At 39.8% G+C, this 23,744-nt stretch overlaps 1 protein-coding gene and 1 pseudogene across 5 annotated transcripts in view; one reads left to right on the forward strand and one right to left on the reverse strand.

Moving 5' to 3' along the window:
- Positions 1–23,744, reverse strand: part of INPP4A (inositol polyphosphate-4-phosphatase type I A) — a 349,368-nt gene that overhangs the window by 94,614 nt on the left and 231,010 nt on the right. For 2 of the 5 annotated variants that reach the window (XM_030201385.1, XM_030201386.1), the window contains 2 exons: positions 15,521–15,800; positions 4,244–4,276 (listed from right to left, as the gene is read on the reverse strand). In XM_030201385.1, the coding sequence (XP_030057245.1) occupies positions 4,244–4,276; positions 15,521–15,800 (313 nt within the window). The remainder of the gene's footprint in view (positions 1–4,243; positions 4,277–15,520; positions 15,801–23,744) is intronic. The other 3 variants (XM_030201388.1, XM_030201389.1, XM_030201387.1) reach the window with 3 other exon arrangements.
- LOC115469095 lies at positions 20,403–21,527 on the forward strand (annotated as a pseudogene).

The raw sequence follows: 23,744 nt of genomic DNA on the forward strand, positions 1-23,744 counted from the left end.
CTGATGGCCACCAGCCAGACAGCTGAACCCCAAAAGGAAATTGGCTTCTACAGGCAGAAGACCCCCAACTGACAGACAAAAGATCCCAGTTGATCCTCCCAAGATCTGTTGTTTCCTATCCACTCACTCCTCCTTGATCCTCATTACAGATGAGAACTGTCACAACAGTTTTGCATGGGCCTGTGGGAAGACCTCTCATTAAGTACTACATTCATTTGTAGAGATCACATCACACCTACAAATGGATTTTAAAGCAGAGGGAATTATCACTAAACTGGTGTATGACTGAAGAGCAACTGAAGGAACCAAATATATACTCTCTGGAAGAAGGATGAGAAAAGGGAGATATGATGCCAAAAGTCTAGCAAGCTTTAAACAAGTACCAGAAGGTAACATTCTCCATAAAATTAAATCTCAAGCAAAAGAGTAGGAAGCTTAAAAGAAATGTGGAAAAAGCATTTTTCAAGAGAGACTGGTGGACACCTATCATAGACTTCTAGTTGGAATGGTAGGAGCCAAAACAGCAGCAGAACTCAAGCATATATGGGATCAACATAAAAGGACCTTTGAGACAGGGGAGGGAGAGAAAAGTCTGTGACAGAAGATTAGGCAGGTATAAATATGCAGATTGAGTGGGATTCAAAATTTTACTTCTGACTCATAGAGCTTATTATTCTATGGCTCTGAGCCACCTAGTTTCTTTGATTTCCCCTCCCCTTACGTTCCTACCCGTAACCTCCACTCTCAAGACAAATCCCTCCTTTCAGTACCCTTCTCCATCACCGCCAACTCCAGGCTCCGCCCTTTCTGCCTCGCCTCACCCCATGCGTGGAACAAACTCCCCGAGCCCATACGCCAGGCCCCCTCCCTGCCCATCTTCAAATCACTGCTTAAAGCCCACCTCTTCAATGTCGCCTTCGGCACCTAACCACTACACCTCTACTCAGGAAATCCAGACTGCCCCAACTTGACATTTCGTTCTTTAGATTGTAAGCTCCTTTGAGCAGGGACCGTCCTTCTTTGTTAATTTGTACAGCGCTGCGTAACCCTAGTAGCGCTCTAGAAATGTAGTAGTAGTAGTATTTCATCATACTGACCTCATGTGCAACTCTCTCTTTAAATTAGTCCCCTTATTTTCTAATTCCTCTTACTCTCTTACCTATCTATATGTTCCATCTTTGCTTATACCCTATGCTGTCTTTTAAAATGTTTTATTATGTATTGTTTTGACATTGTAAGTACTTCATATTGTCATCTGAATATTTTTACTGCTGTAATTGTCTATTGCTTATGTTTGATTTATTCTTACTGTATACTGCCTTGAGTGAATTATTTCAAAAAGGCAGTAAATAAATCCTAATAAATAAATGAAAATAAATAAATGTTGTCCATATTATGCGCTCAGATTAGCCAATTCTGACTGGTTAGTCATCCCAATGACTATGGCATGCCTACACCTTGATGCTTAAAAAAAAAAAAAAAAAAAAAAAACTTTATTCAACATTTTATCAGCCTTGAAATGATTCGGCTATTTGCTGCTGTGCTTCCCATCCTTTGGAATAAGCTTCCATCTAATCTCTGTTCCATATCTTCTCATCCCAAATTCAAGGTTGCTTTAAAGACTTGGCTTTTTAGGCAGGCATTGGTCACTCCGGATAGTAGTTAGGAGCCTCAGCTGCTCTTTAAGCTTTCCCTTCTTTTCTGTTTCAATTTTTCTATTGTCCCACAGATTACTATGTTGTGCTAAACACCTTCTTCCCTTTTGTTTCTTATCCATTTTTTGTTGTTGTTTTCTGTTTGGTTTATGTCCAATTTTAATTACCAGTTACTGTAAACTGCCTTGATGTCACTGATGATTTGGTGCTATAACATATGCTCACAATAAATAAATAGCTCTTCTTGTTGACATCTTCTATGTTTCTGTGAACCCATGCTTTTTTTTTTTTTTTTTGGACTGTTGTTATTTTAGATAGGTTGTGGAAAGAGAAACTGAGATTTCTAGGTTGGGATGTGCACAAATCCCCCTCTGTATTACTAAGGATCTGCCAAATGTGCTGCAGTTTGTAAAATATATATATAAGGATGTACTGGAATGAATATCCAGTGGGACCAGAGATTTTATTGATTTATGTGGTCCTATTTATGTGGTTATTCTGGCCGGTTAAGTGCTGAATCCACTCCTGGAACACCCCCAAAATAGCCAATTTTGAGTTAGGTGCTAACTGGTTAAGTGCCACTGAAAATTAGCGGATAGCCCTACAAGTCAGCGGCCGTTCTGCCCAATTAAATTGTTTTGAATGTCGACCAGCTCCAGACCAAATGAATATATGCCGTTTCCCTCCCTTGACTTACACACGCCCATAGAAATTCCTTTCTTCCCTCCCACTATGGCTAAAAGTTTGTAAGCTATGAAATCTGTGCACATTTTTAGCTGCAATTTTTCACTCAGGCTATTTTACCTGGGTAAATGCTTTTTTAAAAACTGCCCTCATTAAGTTGAGTTTCTTAATTTAAACAAGCATACACACATCTCCCTAAAATTAATCACAATTATGAACCATTCCTTCAGAGGAATAGAAGGTAATTTTATATTCCTTTAACTTTATTACTAAAAGACATTATTACAGCAATGCAAAATAGGGAATTTCAGTTTTCTTCCAAAGCACCAGGAGGTGTTAGCTAATTAAATTGCTCAATTCACAAACCCTCTGGTTCTAATTCTGCTACAGGTTTTGAAATGTGCATTAGAAGAGGTTAAACCTTTTTTACAGTTATTAAGAGGGAACTTTCTCCCCGGGCATTTCTTTTAATTTAAAAAAGGCATTTAAAGTTGGCAAGACTTCTTATTATATGAATGTAATTTCCTGGGCATGAAATTTCAAGTCCAATTGCGTTACTCAAAAAATCTGACAGCAGCTGAGCTTGCTCACTTTGAGGTTGATAGGGGGGAAAGCAAGAGAGAAGTAAAAATGAATTTCAGTCAGCATTTTCTGGTATACATGATCATGTCACAAATTGGGGGGGGGGGGTAAGCTCTGATAGGTCTTTTCTACAGCTAGATATTTCCAGAAAGATAAAAAGAAGGAAAAGGAGATACTGTGCTGGGTGGTACCTATTTTTAAGATTATTTCTGACAGTCATACGTCCCCAAAATGCACTGCACAGAACCACCCTATGATCAACCTAATATTACCCCTTCCAGAGTAATGTATGCAAATGGGCTATCTGAAAACTGCCTATCTTCTCTACTGTATCTCTTGATGTTTCTGTGGTTGTTGGGACCCACTGTTTTGCTTTGACTGCCGTTGCTCTTGGTGCCCCCCCCCCCACACACATATATGAAGCTACTACCCTAGACAACTGCCTAGTCTTGCCAAATGATTGGGCAGGCCCTCACTGTGCAACACATGCTGGCTTCCTACCTCACCTACGTTTTTCCTCCCCTGCACCCACTCCCCTCTCTCTGCCTGGAGTTCTGTTTGTGTTCCTTGTCCTCACTTTTCTATACTAAGCTTCAACTTTCATATTCTGCAGTGATGCAACCCTGATCCTTCTACCCACCACATCCCCTTTTGCTCTCTCTTCCTCTGTCTCACTGTTTGTATATGCACCAGTTTGGTCTTCCTCTTCCCAACCTTTTGCTCTCTGTAACTCTTGCCCAACTTCTCTCTGACACTATCACACTAGTAGTCCAGTGCCAGTGGGCAACAGGGAAATGTAGGAAATGTTTCTTTCAAACGTGGCTGCTTCCACCTCTCCCATAGCCAATTGGCTAGAAATACTTGTGCTGATGGCCAGCATGGTTTAGGAGAAACAAAGCAGTAGCAGTCAAAAAGAGCACTTCCTGTCACCTATCACTACTGCCTGCTTGCATTGTTAATCCCTACAAACTCTGAGTTTATAGTCTCCACTGGCAAACTGGAAATTTCACATCCTGGTCACCCTTTACATGGCTCATTAGTTCAGTGACTTAAGTCATTCAATATACCGCAAATCAAAGGACTTAAGAAATTTACAGTTGCAATATACACTACTACAAAATATAACAAAAGTATTTATACCAAGACATTCAACATTAAACGTGTTTGGTTGCTCAATTTTTCTCACAGCAATACACCAAATGTACGTCCTAACTTGAAATTCTATCATAATCATGCCACTTTATCAGCAAACAAGACTATTGTGTATACAAAAATGCAGTATGCTTTCTAAAGCAGAAGCCAGGAATGGAAAAGGCACATACCTGGGTTGGGCTCCTCTGCAGGGGTGCTGCAATCTGCACAGAAATGGAGGTGCAACATGCATGATTAAGGAGCAGCAACACAGTCCAAAACATAAGCAACTTAAATATTTAATGCAGCTGAATATAACAATTTTGCAATATAGGCAGCTAAGCAGAGCAGCAGAGAATTCAAACGCTATATTTAAAGTACATTTAGCCAAAAAAAAAAAATAAGGTACATTAGTGCACCTGTGTGTGTATCCAGATCAGGTATTCTGAAACTCCTCTCAATGCTGATGGTCTCTACAGCTGGAACTTGGTAGCCACATCAATGTTTATGCACACTACTGGCCACTTAATTTTCACCAGCATGTCTATGAAGTTTTAAGATCACACAAATGAAAACCAGTGGCCAAATCAACACATGTTTTTATTAAGGTCAAAAGTGGACACTGGCTGATTGCCCTTGAAAGAGGTTCACACAGCAGCGCAGCAGTGGAAGAAAAAAAAAAAAAACCAAGCACAGGACTGTAGCAGCCTTCAAGCATGTGCTGTCAGTTTTGCCGGTCCTCTAGCCCCAGAACTAGAAGTTGACGTCAGCGGGGGCCGAGGACCAGCAGAGCTGACACAGCACATGCCTGAAGGCTGCTGCGGCCCCGCACTTGATTTTTTTTTTTTTTTTGTCATGGCAAATGGGTACAGGGAGTAGATGGTGTTCGGGACTCAAGAGGCGACTGCTAAGGAGGTTGGATGAAAACAGGAGATGGGATGAAGTTAAAAAATTAAAGCCAATAGGTCAGTAGTCTGCTTTCATTGCCATTCAAAAAAAAAAGCAAGCAAACCTATGAGCTGCTGTATCCGAGTTGTCATTCATTATTGTTGGTAGCATTTTTTTATTTAATCTCACTTATTTTTAAACATGCTGGCTTGGGCAGCATACAGATGTACAAAGAGGAAGTATAATAATGGAATAAGGTTTCATAGGAAGAATAGTAATTTGTTATAAATCATAATCAGTGTGTTATTTGGAGGGGCTGGTTATAGGGACACCCTAGCACTGATATATTTGTGCAGATAAAAAGATGGAGACCTGTGTGTCTGGAGGGGGGGGGCAGAGGCTGGGGGGGGGGGGAGGGTGTCACAAAAGTTGCTCGGACACGAAGGGTGCCATGAACTTAAAAGGTTTGGGAACCACTGCTATAAGGTATCCTGAGGTTTTTTTTTTTTTTTTTATATATAGTCTGCATTTCCAGACATTTGTTTTTATACTGCTGCAGTTCAAGGCTGAATGTTTTTATTCCTTCCTTTTTATTTCTCTCTCAGCATTATCGTTAGACATGCAATAAATCATTTACAATTTTTCCCAAAATTGTTTATGTGGTTACTTTAACATAATTATTTTCTTTAAGCAATGGCCCTTATTTTAGGATCCTCACATATAAATAAGCAGTTTTTACAAAGGTAGCTTGTCAAACACATATAAATGCAATTGAAGAAAGATACTAGGACTTGGCAACACACAACACATGTAGATGGCAAAACTGCATGGATAGGCAGCAATTTGGGGAGGCCTACAACAGCAACATTGATTCCCCATTTTTACAAGACATAAGTGGCTGCCTGAGGGGACAGGTGTAAAAGCCGAGGCCAGCCCAATGACCCTACGAAGATACTCCTATCATTGACCCCCCCACCCCCCCGATAAACAGATCCCGACCTGAACCCTACTCCACAACATCGAGACCCACTCCACGATACACCCTTTCACCCTGCATCAATAACCGCTACCTTATGACAGAATAACCCCACTGGAACCCCCTGTGGCACGAATAAATTCCCCTCCAAATGACCCCCCAACCCAAGAGACCCGCCCACATTCTCATCCCATCCCCAGCCTTAACTGGGTCCCTGATGTTTAGTTTGAGCAGGTCTTAAAGGGGGGGCATCAGGGTGGGGGCTCGTTCTTTGATGCTGAAGGGAAATCTGACGCCATGTGGGGATCGGAGGGGGGTCAGGAGGTGGGGAGACCTTTCTAACTAGTGGGAGCGGATGGGGGTGTGCATGTAGATCAGAAACAGCGATTTTATAAAGCCACTCACACACACATGGAGTAAAGTAGCATACTTTTTTCCCCCTCAGTATATTTTTTAAATTGCTTCTCCTGTTGGACGTTGAGCAACATAGACGTGCAGTCCTGCATGTCCTTACGCATATTTTACAAAAGGCTCTGTGTTTGGCAGAGACTTTTTAAAACACAGGGGGAATTTTGCACTTCCAAACCTGGATGTCTCGATTCTCATCTTCACATCCTTTCTAAAATTGGGTTCAATGTAAATACTGATGTTGTAGTTTGACATATTGCCAGTAAATAGCTCAGTCTGTTCTGTGAGTGCTCTTTTTACAACTTAAGAAATCATTCTACCAGGAATTGAGATTTCAACCAAACAAGAAGTAGCTAATCTTAGCTGCTCTCAAAGCTATCCCCAGTTGCATACAAATGCACTTGCACAGATTTACAACTGCTCCAAGGCAGATAAAAATACATGCATGTACTCTAGATATGTATGCACATGACAACTCTACTCAACTCCACCCCCACCGCAGGAAGCCCTACACATACATTACATATAAACAGGGCTTTTTATAAGGGGGTACTTGGGGGTACTGAGTACCGGCACCTTTTCCATTGTCTCCCAAGTTTTAATGAAAGAGCTCAGGCTCTACACACCAATTCTCCCTTGTCATAGATTGTGACTGGTTGCAAGGGGCTGTCTATTGTGGGGTGGGTCCCTCAGTGATCACCCCACTCCTGAAGGGTGGCCTGGCATTTGAGTACTGGCACCTTTTTTGCTAGAAAAAATGCACTGCATAAAAGTGCTATGGTTTTGTGCGCTTACATTCTAAGCATATTCCCCCATACAATTTTATAATAGCCATTTTCCACATGTCAAAACATGCTTTATAAGAAATTACCACTTTAGTCATCATGTCAAACTTGGTTAATATACTTCTAATATAGAGATGTATTTTCAAAGCACTTAAGACATACAAAGTTACATAGAGGGCTGCATTTTCGAAAGAAACGTCTAAATTGGAATTTGAACGTCTTTGTAAAATGTCCAAATTCAGAAGCGGGGAAAAGGTCATTTTCGAAAAAAGATGGACGTCCATCTTTGTTTTTGAAAATACCATGGACGTCCTTGGATTTGTACATCTTTGATTTTCGGCGATTTTCAAATGCAAAGACGTTCAAGTCTAAAACGTCCAAATTCAAGCCATTTGGACGTGGGAGGAGCCAGCATTTGTAGTACACTGGTCCCCCTGACATGCCAGGACAGCAATTGTGCACCCTAGGGGGCACTGCACTGGTCTTCATAAAATGCTCCCAGGTACACAGCTCCCTTACCATGTGTGTTGAGCCCCCCAAAAAACACTACCCCCAAATGTATACCACTACCATAGCCTTTACGGGTGAAGGGGAGCACCTATACGTGGGTACAGAGGGTTTCTGGTGGGTTTTGGATGGCTTGCTGTTTCCTCCACAAAGGTAACAGGTAGGGGGGGTATGGGCCTGGGTCCACCTGTCTGAAGTGCACTGCACCCACTAAAATTGCTCCAGGGACCCGCATGTGCTGTCATAGACCTGAGTATGACATCTGAGGCTAGCATAGAGGCTGGCAAGTAATATTTTTAATGATTTTTTTTGAGGGTGGGAGGGGGTTAGTGATCACTTGGGGAGTAAGGGGAGGTGATCCCCGATTCCCTCCAGTGGTCATCTGGTCATTTCTGACACCTTTTTGTGCCTTATTCGTAATAAAACCAGGTCTGGGTGAAAATGTCCAGGTTTTAGTGCTGGATGTCTTTGCTTTTTTTTCATTATGGCTCAAAGATGTCCAAGTCTTAGGAACGCCCAAGTCCCATCTTGACCAAGCCTCCAGTATGCCCCCTTGAGATTTGGACGTCCTTGCAAAAGACTTCCGATAAAGACATCCAAAATCGGGTTTTGATTATACTGATTTGGACGTCTCTGAGAGATGGACGTCCAAGTGCCGATTTATGCCACTTTCTGGACGTCCATCTCTTTCGAAAATGAGCCTGATAGTAACCTATGGAACTTTGTAAGTCTAAGTGCTTTGAAAATGAGCACCAGAGTCTTCTAATCCATGGCATTCATAAAAGGATTTCAAGCTAGACGTTAAACATAAGAATCAACTCAAACAGGCATCACTTTAAACACCACAAAACAAATCAAGGTAACCCCTCCATGGGAGAGCACTTTTCAAGGCCACAACATGGCATCAATGACCATATGGCCAGAATAAGAGTAAACAAAAACCAAGTTGTATTTGGACCGTTTCACTCACAGATTAAGAAAGACTTCTTTTACAAATTAAAGGACCTCAAAGCTTCCTAGTGAGACTGTTCATTCCTGAACAAATACTCCCTTACTGGATATGTCTCAACTATGTCAGCAGCAAGATTTTATCATTGGTCCATATAATAGTCTACAAAGAGTAAAAAAACAAACCAATGAAAAAAACTCCAGATGCGGAAAAAAATCATTGGTTCCTCAAAAAAAAAAAAACCCCTTTAGGTAAATGTTAACAATATCTGTGAGAAAATTCTCCAAAAGAAAAATGTGTAATCCAATTCTAACTGTTTAAACACAACCATTCAATTTAAACAAGTAAGGAATTTTTAACAAAAACTTTTTCTCCGCAACGGGAGTTTTTTTTCATTGGTTTGTTTTTCACCCTTTGTAGAATATTATATGGACCAAGGATAAAATCTTGCTCCTGACATAGTTGAGACATATCCAGTAAGGGAGTATTTGTTCAGGAATGAACAGTCTCACTAGGAAGCTTTGAGGTCCTTTAATTTGTAAAAGAAGTCTTTCTTAATCTGTGAGTGAAACGGTCCAAATACAAACTGGTTTTTTAATTTGTTTAGTGTTAGTGGTACCAGTTTGATCCTGTTTTGAACAGTTTCAGAATACTAAGAGGAAATATTAAAACAATCCAGGAACTTAAGACCTTATAATTTAATATAATAAAATATTTCTACAATAAGATAGGAAACCCAGATCACTGAAGACCTATCACATTATAAACCATAAAATGATACTTATTTGTCACCTTCTGATTACCCATCCCCTCTCTCCCGGTTTCTCATCCCCACCCCATCTTTCTCCATGAAATCATCATTGAAATGCTTTTATGTTCCACTTATGTATTCTGATATTATCTTTTATCTGATCTGGATTTTGAAAGCTAGACAAAAACATACTAAATTAGTCCAATAATAAATGCATTTTATTTTCTTTGTTTTATTTCTATTTATTACCTTTCAAACGTAGACTAGCATGGACACTACACTTCTTTATACAAGGCCTCAAAAGAAATGCTCATGGTAGAGTCAGAACTGCTTACCACGACCTTCATTCAGATACTATGGTCAATCTTATTTTAATCGCATTTTAACTGCAATCAAGCATTAAACAACTTGATACAGGAAACGTTACATAGTAGAAAATATTACATCTGACAATTTCAAACAATATCAATAAAATGAAATAAACCAGGCAAATAATTTGCAGCCAATATAGCCCATTGACGAGAGGGCAGAGAAAACCGAGAAAGAAATTAAAGGAGCTTTAACAAAAAAGGAAATAACGAACAAAAGGAAAACTATTGACTCTCCCAAACTGTAGAGCACGATAATCCACTATATATATAGTTTGGGCCTATATCTCTTGATACCTCCAATGTTAGAGAATCAAGGAAAATCTGGGGAGGGTCACAGAATTTGTAAATAAAACCGCGAAGCTTCACAGTGCATTTACAAGGGAAATAAAGCAGGAAATATGGCTCAGTATCAGAAAACTCTTTCATTATTGCTAAAAATGTCTTCCTTTGATCTAGAGTCACCTTACATTAATATGGGTGAATCCAAATCCTGTCACTCATAAAATGAACATTATGGTTCTGGAAAAGGAGAAGCATAACAGAGTTCCTATCTTGAAGAAATTCGAACACAACAAGCAAGTGGATCTTTCTACTTCCTCCCCTCCTGATCTATTCAGTGGAGACCTGTCAAGTCAAGGCTGTCCACAGATAGGTACCCTTCTCCAGACTGCTATACCCGAAGACTCACAGGAACATAACAAATTTAAGCCAAAAATGGCTATGCCTCTACAGGAATCTTTACAACTTTATTCAAATATTTCTTGAGGAGATCTGAGGGAGCAAAGTTGGACTCTGAAAAACTGACCATTCTCAAGCTTAGACACCTAATATAACTATCAAAATCTTCCAGCCTTCTGTGAATCATATTCTTATCCCAAATCAAACTGGGCTGAGCTACCACCACCTGATCCACAGGAAGAAAAAGATCTATGGTTCCTTTTTAACACTGTGCTAAAGTTTCCTCCTGCACCAGCAACTGTGACTTTCTATCAGTGGCTAAAACCAACAATCAGATTATTCTCAAGGACACCAACAGTCCAGATAGAAATCCAGCCACTAGTTTTATTTATTTATTTATTATAAAGTCCCCACAGTAGACACTGGTGCAGCCTCTAGAAGCATGGAGGAAGGAGCAAACTTCCCCTCCCCCCTATGATATTCTCTAAGGGGTTTAGTGATTCCACAGCAATCACTCTCTCTCCCCACCCTGCAATAACTCAAGCATTTCAGTCTCCAAATCACTTTCCAAACCTGCATTGTTCAATGCTTTCTGTCCTTCCACACAAGCCACACCTGATGCAACAATGGCTTACAATGGCCTCTCCAACCAATATGCCTCAGTAAGCTGCCAAAGCACTAAAGGAAGGTTTTTTGATGCCGGCACAAGGCTCACTCCATACCACAGGCAGTAGAAAGATTACATACAACAGATGAGACACAAACAAAGCTCAGCATTGAGGCCCTCGGCAGAGGCAGTCCTGAGGACCCAGGGAATAGCTCCAAATCCTTCCCTTGTGACTCTCCATTGAAAGGTAAGAAAAGAAACCTCTACTTAATAAAAGAAAAGGACAATGGTACATGAGCTCTGTAGTGGCATGGTTACCTAGAAGTTGCCATCTTGTTCTCCCTCAATAGCTAATTTCTCTTGAGCCCAAGATCTCTGCCTATGCTGAAGTTCAATTCTTCCTACTTAGGTATGGTCCTTTAGGAGAAACGCCTAAAACTAGGGTTTCTTCTTTACAAAAAATAAATATATAAATAAAAATCTGTTAGACTACCTGGAAATGCAGTTGGCAAACATAAAAATCAGATTAATAATAGTCTATTCCTTCATTAAGTACAAAGTCAGATGAGGGTATGAAGGAATGCAGGTTTAATGTATTAGTTTTAGGTTTAGAAAATAAATTACAAAAAATGTAGGCAATCTTGGAAACATGTCAGTACATAATAGACAGCATAGGAGAATATTTAAATAACAGATATAACATGATGCCACCATAATACCAATGAAACACCTAATAAGCAACAGAACATTCAAGTAACATAGATATGATGTTAATGTTTTTCTATCTAGCTGAGGGGCCAAGTGTAGATATATAGATTCAATAAAAGTTAATGTTTAAAGAAAAGCAGATCAAAAGGAAATAAAATGTTATAGCTCCAGGCATAAAGTATCATATATTAAAAATGTTTCCTTTGTGAGTTTGCAACATCAATGCCTACCCAGGATCACAATGGTTAGGTGGAAGCAGGAAGCTTTTCTGTCGTCAGTGAGATGCAACCTGTAGCAGTACCAACCTAAGAGGGGTCTGAATCTCTTCCAGGTGTGGGTAAAACTGGGAGCAGTTCAGCTCTGTTGCTTTTGCTGGTAAGACCTGTGTTTTTACACAGGACGAAATTTGAAACACTATTGTGGCCCTAGGACAATCTCTTACAGCCCACCAGTCTTCTGACCATGCCAGGTTAACTGCTCTGAAGCATAGGATGGATACACAGGAATCTCAGCTATCTTTGATACAGAATACTGTTTAAACATTAAATACTGAATCTAAATCTACATTTGCTCTTACAACCTCCTTAGTTAAAGGTATGACAACTGTGGATTTAAAACTGAACATTTTTCAAAATATAGCTCGTAGAAGAAACTTACGTTTGATAAATCTTCCTTAGATTCCTGGGATATCGGCTAAGCGTGGTACATGTTAGAGATTTTGAAAGTGCCTTTGCAGTCACTACCACCAATATATAGAATTTTCTACTTGCCATCTTTCAAAAACAAAACAAAACTGGAGAGGAGATAGAGGTTCTCTCAATATCTCAAGATAGTTGAATTTAACAGCTTTTCTTGAATCTTCTAAAGGGGCAGCTATACCTTCTACTGGTCACAATGACTTTGGACTATGATACAGACTGACTGTTGAAATTATATTTCAAGTATCGTTTGTCTACTTTTTGCACCTTGAAAGTTCAAATTTTCCCTGATGTTGTGAAGGTGACAGTTTCTTTTGATGCATACCTGGGTTCTGGCCTTTGGAGGGTGGTTTCTCCTGATGTTTTCTTGTATGTTTATAGTAAAATATTAATCTCGTGCTTATATTTTCTTTGACCTGTCTCAATTAACATTGCTCCTAAGTGATGAAATTGTGGCTGCTGGTTAGGGTTCTCCCACTAGGACAGAACAACCTCAATTGTGATTGGTTTGTTTTCTCATCAGGAATATGGAATGTCTTTCCTCTTAAGGAATAGTCTTTTGGCAATTAGCTATATCTAACTTTTCTTTGTTTCAATTATCTCTTGTCTTCTCTCCCTTATAGTGGACTGGTTTGATATAATTGTATTTCTTCTTTCTTTACATTTTTACCTTGAATTGTTACATTATGTGTTGACTGATTTTCTCTATTAGTATTTTATTTGGATTACATTTGAAAACTGAATAAAAATAAAGTTAAAAAAAACTGCAAAATGAACTACTTAAGAGAGCTTTTCTAGACCATAGCTCAAAGTAGATGATTAGTCTATACAATTCTCAATTCAAAAGAACTGCAGCTGGACTTTATCTCAGATAATAGAGGGAACTAAATCAAAATCCATTATATATACATCATGCAAAAACTAGCACCCTACCAAAAGAGCATCCTAAACATAAGATTTATGGTATTCTTCTTAGACTCTAGAATGTATAAACACAGGAGAAGCCCTGAGACATGTCTTAAAACAGATGTACATATACCATTTTACTGTAGTCAAAGATAAAAGGCTGCATAGAAAATAAAAAAAGTACTACTTTTAATTAAATCTATTTCAATTAAGCAAACACAGCTTCTGCTTTATCTTGTCTTGGCTGTCAGAACAAATTAGAACCAAATCTGCAGTACAAAGCAGATACAGTTATACACATGTTTAGGCACCTCTTCTAAAACTGTATGTTTCAATGAACCTGTAGGTGAACGGAAGATGAAACAGCCTCTGCATGATACAAAGATAAACATGACATCTGTCTACAAATTTTAATGCGTAATTAATACTTGTAAGCTTTCTTCTGCATTTAAAATAAGAAACCAGTGAATATGGCAGGTGCAAAAATCTGGGCACTTTTTGGCAGAAATACCAGTTTTCAAACTTTCCCTGTAACCAGTAAAAAGTCTTTTTATTCTTGCTTTTGGAATGTTTTTATTTTCCCCACCACTTTTCCTTGCAAAACTCTTCTTAGGTTTCCCTGCATTCACTGCATGTCTGACATCTCCCTACACGTTGTTGTTAGTAGTCAACTCCAGGGATTGAAAAGAGCAATCTAAAACCGACATCTTCTTTCCTCTGAGCACTTCATGGTTGATTTTTGAGGTATGTTTTGGACTGTTTTCTTGTTGAAATATCCAACCTCTTTTCATCTTCAAATTATTAATTGACTGTGCAACATTAGCTTCTAAGTTATGTTAATATTTAGTTTAAACCATTTTTTCATTCACCTGTACAAATTTCCTATGCCACTGGATGCCAAACAACCTCAAAGCAAAACATACCTACTTATGTACTTGACAGTCTGCAGGGTATTCTTTTCCCAAATAACCTCAAAATAGAAACTTTCTACCAAAAGTTCAAAGTGGATCTCAAAACCTAGTATTTTACCTAGGCTTTTAATGTGACTAGGCACTTTTTTATAGACTCTCATAATGACCAAGGTCAATGATTTTGACTGTCTTCAAATGCAGCCACTTATTAATGTGACCAGTCCATAAGTAATCATCAGTCAGAAAAATGTTGTGTTTAGTAAATTCAAAAATACACCTAACCTTTATTATCCCAAATAATATCTACCAATCAATTAACTTGTTTATACTCATATAGATGAAAAAAATATTTTACTCGAGACGCATAGCTAATGTATAATTGTTTCACCAACTCAACTCCAAAGGATCTAAATGTTCCGTCTTCACTGTTGACAACTGCAATGATTGTCATTGCTGTGCGGTATTTAAGTATTTTAGTATTTCCTTACATGATCAGCACATAACTTATATGTATTCTAGAAATTGCACACGTATGTTGGAGGCACGGCCATGCTCCTCCAAAGCGTCACCCATGTGCACACCCCCGTGCTATTTTATAGAATAGGTGTATAGTGCAGATATGCATCTAAGTGCCAATTATCTTGGCACCTATGCAGTTATAGAATTGCTCTTTTTACGATTAACTTGTATTTGTAGAGATTATGTCAGCCTCAGTTTGTTCATTTATTTAGTCATACTTTTATACCATAGAACTGGAATTGCTCCCTACAGCAGGCAAACAAAAATAAAACAATTTATATAACCTAAGAATACAAAAACACAAAAATAACATAGCACAAAATACACAGATTCCTGCTTTCCTAAACAACCATCCTCTTCTAGCCATAATCACACCTGAACAGGTATGGTTTTTAATACTTTGATAAATCTTTCTCATTACGAAACTCCTCTGGAAGGGCATTCCACAATTGTAGTGCTTTCACAGCAGTACTCTTTTCCAATGTCAAGTCAACTGCACTTTTTTAACACAGGGAACATATAATAGATTGATCATACTGTTAATGCAAACCACAACCCATGAGATAATCCTGACCCTAATCTGAATGTATTCAGGAGCACACCCAAATTGGGCTTCAGAGGTCAGCTATTTTATTTATTTAGGAATTCATTGAAACATACAATTTGCTCTGGAGTAACTAAATCCTTTGATTCAACTGAAAATGGCAAAATATTTGATACATTACCACTGGGAGCAAAAAGAGAAAACAGAAGGAGAAAAAAAAAGGATGAACGAATAAATAAGAGATAGTTTCTACTATACGCACTTGTGTTTTTGTGAGAATGGCATGCAGAAGATAAGGAGGAAGGTAGCACAGGTGATGATGATGATGATGGTGATGGTGACGATGATGATACCTCATCTAAGACTTCTGGATTTATCCAGTATGCTCTCCATTGCCGATTACCTTTCTTACTGGTGCAGCTGATATCACAGTGGAAGACATCTTCACAACTGTCACTGCTTAAGCGTTCCTTCTGCAGAAGCTTGTCCACTCTCTGAATGATACACTCTAAACTTTTATCAACATTTAACCAGACTTTTTCCTAAAAGGAACAAAATAAAACATAGAACAAAATTCCAATAAAACAAACATTCCTTTGAGTATAGTTCTGGATTCATGGCATGTATGGACATTTCATTAGGATACCTTTGTTCATTTATGTTATTGTTATTACACATAGACAAGGAAGTCCATATCATGTATAGCTCCTGTGCAACAGAAGTGGGTGCTCCACAATGGATGTCTGGGCGCATTAACCTTTGCAACAGCAGCTAAGGAATACTTTTATATAGAGACCCCAATAAACTATGTCAGGAGCCCCTGTATAAATGTTTAGACAGTGCTGGTGCTGTAAATGTATAGTGGAGTTTAGAAGTAGAGAATGACACAAGAGCAGGTAATCGCGGTAAACCGCAGTAATCCGCAGTAAAACCCAAGGAATGGAAACAATTTTCAAAGTTTTACCGCGGGTACAAAAATAGATTATTTCCACACCCCACAGGAGCGGTAATAACCCCTGCACCCACGGTACAACAGACGCCTACCTTTTTCCTGTCCTCCCTCCATTCCTTACAAGTCCGATGTCACTCACTCTCCCTCCCCCCCCGCCGGGTCCTGTATTGCACTCCCCCCCCTCCCTGCAAGCTCTGGGGTCACTCCTCCACCTCTCTGCTGTGCTCCCGCTGCAGTCTTTCCATTTTCCAGGCTGCCAGCAGTGTTAGCAATGTAAGCACGCTGCCTTCACGTGAACCGGAAGCCTTCTCTCTATTGTGACTTCCTGTTTCCGCATAGGCAGGTCGCTCGATGCAGAGAGGCGGCTTCCCGGCGTGTGAAGGCAGCGTGCTTACGTTGCTAATATTGCCGACAGCCCAGAAGATGAAAAGGCTGCAGGGAAGCATAGCAGAGAGGTGGAGGAGTGACACTGGAGCTTGCAGAGAGGGGAGGGAGAGTACGACACAGGACCCGGTGGTGGCGGTGGGGTGGGAGAGCGAGCAACACCGGACTTGTAGGAAGGGAGGAAGGGTGGGTGACACTGGTCCTTGTGGGAATGGAGGGAGGGAGGGTGACACCGGACCGTGTGGGAATGGAGGGAGGGTGACTCCGGACCTTGTGGGAATGGAGGGTGACACCGAACCTTGTGAGAATGGAGGGAGGGAGGGTGACACTGACCCTGTTGGGGGGAGGCAGGAAGATTGGGAGAGCGACACCAAACTTGGAAGCGGGAAGGAGGGAAGGCGACACCAGACTTTGTGGGGGTGTTGGTGGTAAGGAGGGAAAGCGACATCAGACTTTGTGGGGGGGGGGGGGGGGGGGGAGAGGGAGGGAAAGCGATACCGGACCTTGGAGGGAAGGAAGGAGGGAAGAAGGGAGGGAGGGAGAGTGACACGACCTTGCAAGGGGGGAAGGAAGGGCATGGGGTATAGGGCCTTGGAAGCAAGGGAATGAAAGAGAAAAGGATGGAGCTAGGGCCTGATAGGGTGATGAGATCCAGTGGAGTGTAGATGAGGGCTCTTAGGATGGGAATGGGGGCTAAGGAAGTGGGTGAAAGATAGGGGTTTAGGAGACTGGATATTGAAAGACAGAGGGAGCAACGGTAAAAGCTAGTAGGTAGATGAGAAGTGAAACAGAGACTAAGGTGAGAGAAAGGGGGATAAACACAAATAAGGGGGGGACGGACATGAAATGAAAGGTCACTGCCAGACAGATGTAGAGAAGGAAAGGACAAAGCCAAGAGGAGAGAGAAGAAATGGAAACACCAACATGGAAAAGAATTTAGAGAAGACGGACATGTGGAAAAGAGACTGGGACCAGCCCAATTAGAAAAATAAAGTGCTCAGACAACAAAGGTAGACAAGAAATATTTTTAATACTTTTTAAGGACTGAGATGTGTCTGCTTTGTGAAATGTACGTCTTTTCTATTTTTGTATTTTGCAGAGTGCAGGAAAAATACATTTCTGTTTCTCTTTTACCAGTGTTTACACAGCTTACAGAGTCTGGCTTTCTTAAGGGAGATCTCTATCTCAGTTTTTCTGTGGTTCCCTGTTTTGTATAGTGAGAAAAGAATTAAATGTGCTTGGAGTTGTAGAATGATTAGAAACATCAGTGCTCATTATTGCTTGCTATTTGAATGAATATTTCATCACTGTTTCATTATTGCTTGCCAGACCAGTCCAGTATTATTACATTTTAAGGGCATTTGTTCTAATTCATTTATGCAGTCCTTACATGCACATGACTTTGCTTTTTAAACCCAAAGGTAAGTCTTAAGGGTGGTTAAACAGTGAGGCTTCTGTGGATAGAGACAGAGTTCGCGGGGACTGGGAAAGTTACTTCTGATGTCTACTTCTGCTAGTAATGTCTGGCACATAGCTGTGCCATGTTGCAGTGTCACACCATCCTAAGTAGACTAGATTTGTCTTGTTGCCACTAGGGTATATTAAATCCCTCCCCCTTCAAAAAGATTTGATGTTCAAGTTCAATTAAGCATTTTTATGACGAGTCCATTAGGGGAGGGGCGCTGTTGGGGTGATTAAAATTACTCATAATAATTTTTCAGTTGGCAGTAGGAGTGGGGATGGGGATGAGAAAGGGGCTTCAAAGCTAACTGAAGGGGGTAAAAAAATACCCTTGCACCAGCACTACTTACATGGCTAATACAAAACTTTCTGCAAAAATGTGATGTGCCCATGTAAGTACTGCAGATTGGTTTGTTTTACCTAAGTTTTCTCAAGATAGGCAATGGTACAGAGCTTTAGAAAACCTGGTTCTAATACCCAAAGATGCAGACAGAATTCTTCAATTACCTATACATGTTATTAAACATGCTTTGACTGATATTCCATCAGTTAGTTTATTTATTAAGATTTATTAATTGCCTTTATGAAGAGATTCACCCACGGCAATGTGCAAGTATAGATTGACAAACAACTTATACTGTTCAGTGGCATTGCCAGATAGCTGATTTAGGATGTGCCTGGGCCCAAAGTGGGTGGGTCCAAAATTTTGTCTACACCTCTCCTCCCAAAAAACACACTCCCCTAAAAATAGAAATACCTGAGCTGGTAGGGATTCCTAAACCTTGCCAGCTGAAGACCTCCTTCTAGCTGAAACACTTGCAACCTGAGCCACTGCCAGCACTGGCCTCTTGCGCATGTGCGAAAACTGAGCCTACATGGGGGGGGAGGGGGGAGGGGGGGGGGGCAAAGTGAGAACACCTCTCACACACCCCCTAACTCTATAAACTTGTGCAACCAAATTTACACATAGTGTCTAAATTTGCACAAGCAAGTTTAGACCAAGGTTAGTTGCATGCACAACTTAATGTAATAATTGGCTGTTAATTGTAACAGCCAATTATTGGATTTTTTGATTAGCGCTAATTGGCACCAATTAGCATTTGCATGCGCAACTGACCTTAGTATCTTTTATAGACGCTGTGTGTGCAAATTCTATCATGCACAACTTCTAGGGAGCGTGGATGTGAGAGGGGCATGGACGTGGTCAGGGGCATGCTTGGGAGTTAGGTGCGTAGGTTGAGTTCGGCAACTAACTGCCAACAGATAGGTGCAAGCACTTACGCCAGCCTTTGACATGGTGTAAGTGCTCATGCCAAAAGTTGAGTGCAAAACTGTGGACTTACTCTAGTATTCTATCATGGCAGTTTCACGCGGAACTGCCATTAATGACAACAGAAAAGTGGTAAAGGGGGCATGAGATGTGGCAATGCTGTATGCAGCCCTGGTTCAAGAAATACGTGTCTTGGTGGCGCTGGAAGGTAAATTAAACAAATCTTTGCACAATTGGTGATAGATAAAATCAAATATCGCTCACTGATGTTGAGACTAGAGTGATAGCATATGAGGACAGAACAGAATGGCCTTGCAGAAAAAAATGTGGTTCTGTTAGACCACATGGAGCAGCAGGAAGAAAGAAATCACTGCAATAATCTTCAAGTGGTTGGCCTGCCAGAAAATGTCAAAGACCAGGAACTCTATTGCCTTCTTTGCAACATGGCTCCCTGAGCAGCTAGGCCTCAAATCTGAAGGTACAAAATGTAGTAGTGAGTGATCACACCATATTGGTCCTTTTCAAGAAACAAAAAGCAGGCAGTTTGGGACATGGTGCTCTATTGAAAATGATAAGTTTTACAAAGATTCTTCATAAATTACAAATGTTACCTTGCTAGCTACTCAAGGAGGATATCACAAAATGGCAGAGGGCCTTGTCACAGTTTCAGCAGAGGGGAGAACAGCACAAATAAGTTGGGCTGAGTTGGATAAAGTTAATGCTCAGTAAAGAATAGGGAGATATAGAACCATACATCTATGAAATATAGCCTCTGCCAACCATGGGGAGGGTGGTGGGTGGTGGGAATCTTTCCTTTCCATTAATACAATCCTATAAGAACCACAGTTCTGTGGTCTCAATTCCTTTCTCAGAGGGCATAAACAAACCGGAGAAAGTCTGTGTCTGGCTCTCTTTCTCCACTACGCTTACTGTTGTTACAAATAATTATCAGTGTACTCGCATGCTGCCCCGCTCCTTCCTAAAGAAAAAGGATTGAATTGTTCGGCTTCAGAGGCATAAACCAAGGTGCTCATTTATTGGTGTGGTTTCCTAGGTACGCTTGGTCTCTCTTTCTTCATGACTGAGGAAAGTGAATGGGTGGTGGAGAGCATCTTCGGCTTCCTCAGCGGGCCCATCTGGTCTGTTCTGGTGTTGGACTTCGTGGAGCAGAACTACTCAGTTTTTGATGAAGAAGAAAACAAGCTGTCCTACACAGAAATTCATCAGGAATACAAAGAACTGGTTGAACAGCTCTAGAAGGTTATCTCCAAGATATTGGAATTACTGAAGAGCAGTTTCAAGATGCATGTAAATCGCCTTTTGCAGAGTCTCATTCACTTCAGACAATCCTACAACCAGTGTTGGCTGCAGAAGATTTCAATATGTTTAAAAACCATGATGGTGCAGAAAAACGTTGAACTACAGTTGCAAGCAATTCAATTAATTCAAGATAGAAATGGTGTTCTTCCTGACTGTTTGACAAATGGTAGTGATATGGTAGCTAACCTGGAGCAAAATGAGATGGAATTACTGACAGAGGCTCTTAGATGATCAAAGGAAGAGTATGAGCAAGAACAGCGAACTAAAGTTACAAAGTCTTGTAGTAAAATATTGGATTCATCAGAAACTTCAAGAGAAGAATCTTCAGGATTTTTAAGTGAAGCTCCAAAAAATATGTCATTTGAAGAAATGGAAAAAACTGCATATTATCATCAGGAGAACATATCAAGACATTTGAAACTATAAAACCAGTGCAGCCAGCCGTAGGAGTACTTGAATGTCCTTTAGAACCTCCTACTGTTAAACTAAAGGAAAGGAGCAACTCTGAAGCACCAGAAACCTGGTTAGAACAAGCAAGGAAAGAAGCTGGGATTTTCAGTGCTGTAATTAGTTTAACATCTCTTGAAAAGGAGCAGCTAAGACAAATAGCAGAGTATTTAAAGCAGAAGTGAGATAAATTAATGGCTAAAAAGATGGAATCAAGGTTTAAATTACACAAACAAACATCTGAAGATCATGAAGCAAAAGCATCTTCTTCAGTTTCACAGCAGGGTATGACAGAAGAGGAAATTAAAATCTTACAAAGATGACAACAATTAGCAGAAAAACTTAAAAGGAAGTGATTAACAAGTGACGGCTTGCAGAAAACATTATGGACAAGAACTTTTATATAAAATAAAATTAATCACAAACAAAGCATTTGCTTTTAGATAAAATTAAATTAATCACAAACTGAAAGCATTTGCTTTTTACATTTTCTGTAATTTCTGCATTCTAAGATATAAAAATCTCAGTTTAAGAGGAAAGGTTATACAAATTAATTTTGTATAAACCTGTAGATGCTGAATAGCTTGTAATGTTTTAAAATTGTGTTTGCTTCCAAATTGTTCAACAGCATATTTATATAATTGCACAGAATTGCAATTTTTTTAAAGCCATGGACCTACAATATATCCCGTTTTATAAAATGTTAAAATACACCTCTCCTATCCTCTCATTTTTCTAAACCCTTCTAAAGCAACATGAAGGTTTAGGTCTTCATTGACCCCCCCCCCCCCCCCTTTTAAAATAAAACAATTATCCAATTTATTCCTTTGAACAGCAAATTCTGTCTTTCCTTCTGTAACTGTGACCTAAAGACTTAACTCATAACTGTGTTGCGTTTATGCATTAAAACTGTTAGTAATAAAATACAATATGTATTCTTAACAAAAAAAAAAAGAACCACAGTTACAAGGTGTCCTTGACAAGCTATTTCAGATGCAAAATGAATGGATAGTAGCTTTGTTGCAGAAGATAAAAAGTGGTTTGAAAGGGATGTCATGGACAATTTTTATCTCCTACTGAGAATGGATGTAGTTGAAAAAAAAATAATCAAACTTCAATATACTTTGGCTTATAATTGTAGAACAGGTTTTTAAGCTGCTTCATGCTGATGTTACTGGTGAGATTCCTGGCATAAAGTTTCTGCTGTGTCGTTCTCTATTCATTGCTGCCTCTTCTCTAACATTACTTATGTGTGACCAAGATGATCTACCATCCTAATCTGACCAACCATGCCGTCAGTTTAAATCTTCTGCAATCAGGGTTGTTGTATCCAGATGCCAGTCTTCCTTCTCTGTCAGTTTTGCACATCCCTTGCCACCCTGGATCTGTTGCCTCAGGGTCTTTTTTCTTCTATGGCATCTACCAATCAACTCTCCTCAAGAATAACATTTCCTAAACTAGCAAATTTCATCTATATGTGTTGGTTGTGTGTGTACATATGTGTATGCGTGTGAATGACTGGCAGAATAAAGAAGAGGCAGTTTGAAAAGAGGAACTCCCTATTTGCTATTTTTCACTGTATCAAAATTTCTATGCTGTAGAAGAAGCAAAAACTGCTTTTCCCATAGAAATGTAATGGTCCATTTTCAGGGAAGCTTATTTCTCAGGAAACCCTGGTCCAATCTAGACTATTTTCAAACTCAGTATGCCTTTTCATGGTTTTGCTGCCATGCCAAATTTGGTCCAGTTCCATAAATATTTGGAAAACAGACTTCATTGATGAAAGAAGATACAGGTCTATAAATTCATGATTGGGGTAGAACAGGTAAACAGGGAACAGTGTTTCATGGTATGTTCCCTCATCCTACTACCGTTAAAAAATATAAACAGGTAACACATTTAAATATATCAAATACGAATATGAAGACAAAGTAATTTGTATAACAAGATTTTATGAAAAGGTTTAGACAATTTCATGAAGAAAAACTCCATATTATCCATATGATCTTGAGAATGCCACTGCTTGCACTCTGAGAACAGTGGTAAGTAATGGATCTATCCCCTGGGATACTGCTGGGTACCTGTGACTTTGACTGGCCTCTACCATACACAGAATTTTGGGCTAGACAGCCCTTTGATCTAACCTGGTATGGCACATCTTATGTTCTTTTGTGAAGAAGAACACCTTTATTTTAGAGGGAACTTTTTCATTTTTAGAATGGATCTAGCTGCTTAACCACAGAGTTAGGTGGTTAGATCACTTCTTTGAGAATGTTCTCGCTGCTGCAGGAAATAGGTGATTTGGGAGTTGAGGTTGGTTTAATGGAGTATACTACATATATGTGTATATGAATGTAGCTTCTTCCTTGTAACCCTGCACATGCACATAAATAAGGCAAGGAGAAAGTATGCAAGTGCCTTTCCCTTTGAACATTTTAAACCATTTAGGTGGATTAACAAAAGAAGTCATGCATTGCGCCAATAGAAGAATCAATCACGTTGTTGCTGTTAAGTGTCATCAAGTGGAAGTAGAGTGCTTCGGAGGAAAAAGCCTCTGTACATCTGCAGTCAAAAATTTGGACCACAGACTTACAGAGGCTTTTTCCTCAGAAGCATTCTACTTCCTTTTTTAATGCATCGATAGCTACATGT

The sequence above is a fragment of the Microcaecilia unicolor genome, chromosome 4 (genome assembly GCF_901765095.1).
Source record: "Microcaecilia unicolor chromosome 4, aMicUni1.1, whole genome shotgun sequence".
NCBI lineage: Eukaryota > Metazoa > Chordata > Amphibia > Gymnophiona > Siphonopidae > Microcaecilia > Microcaecilia unicolor.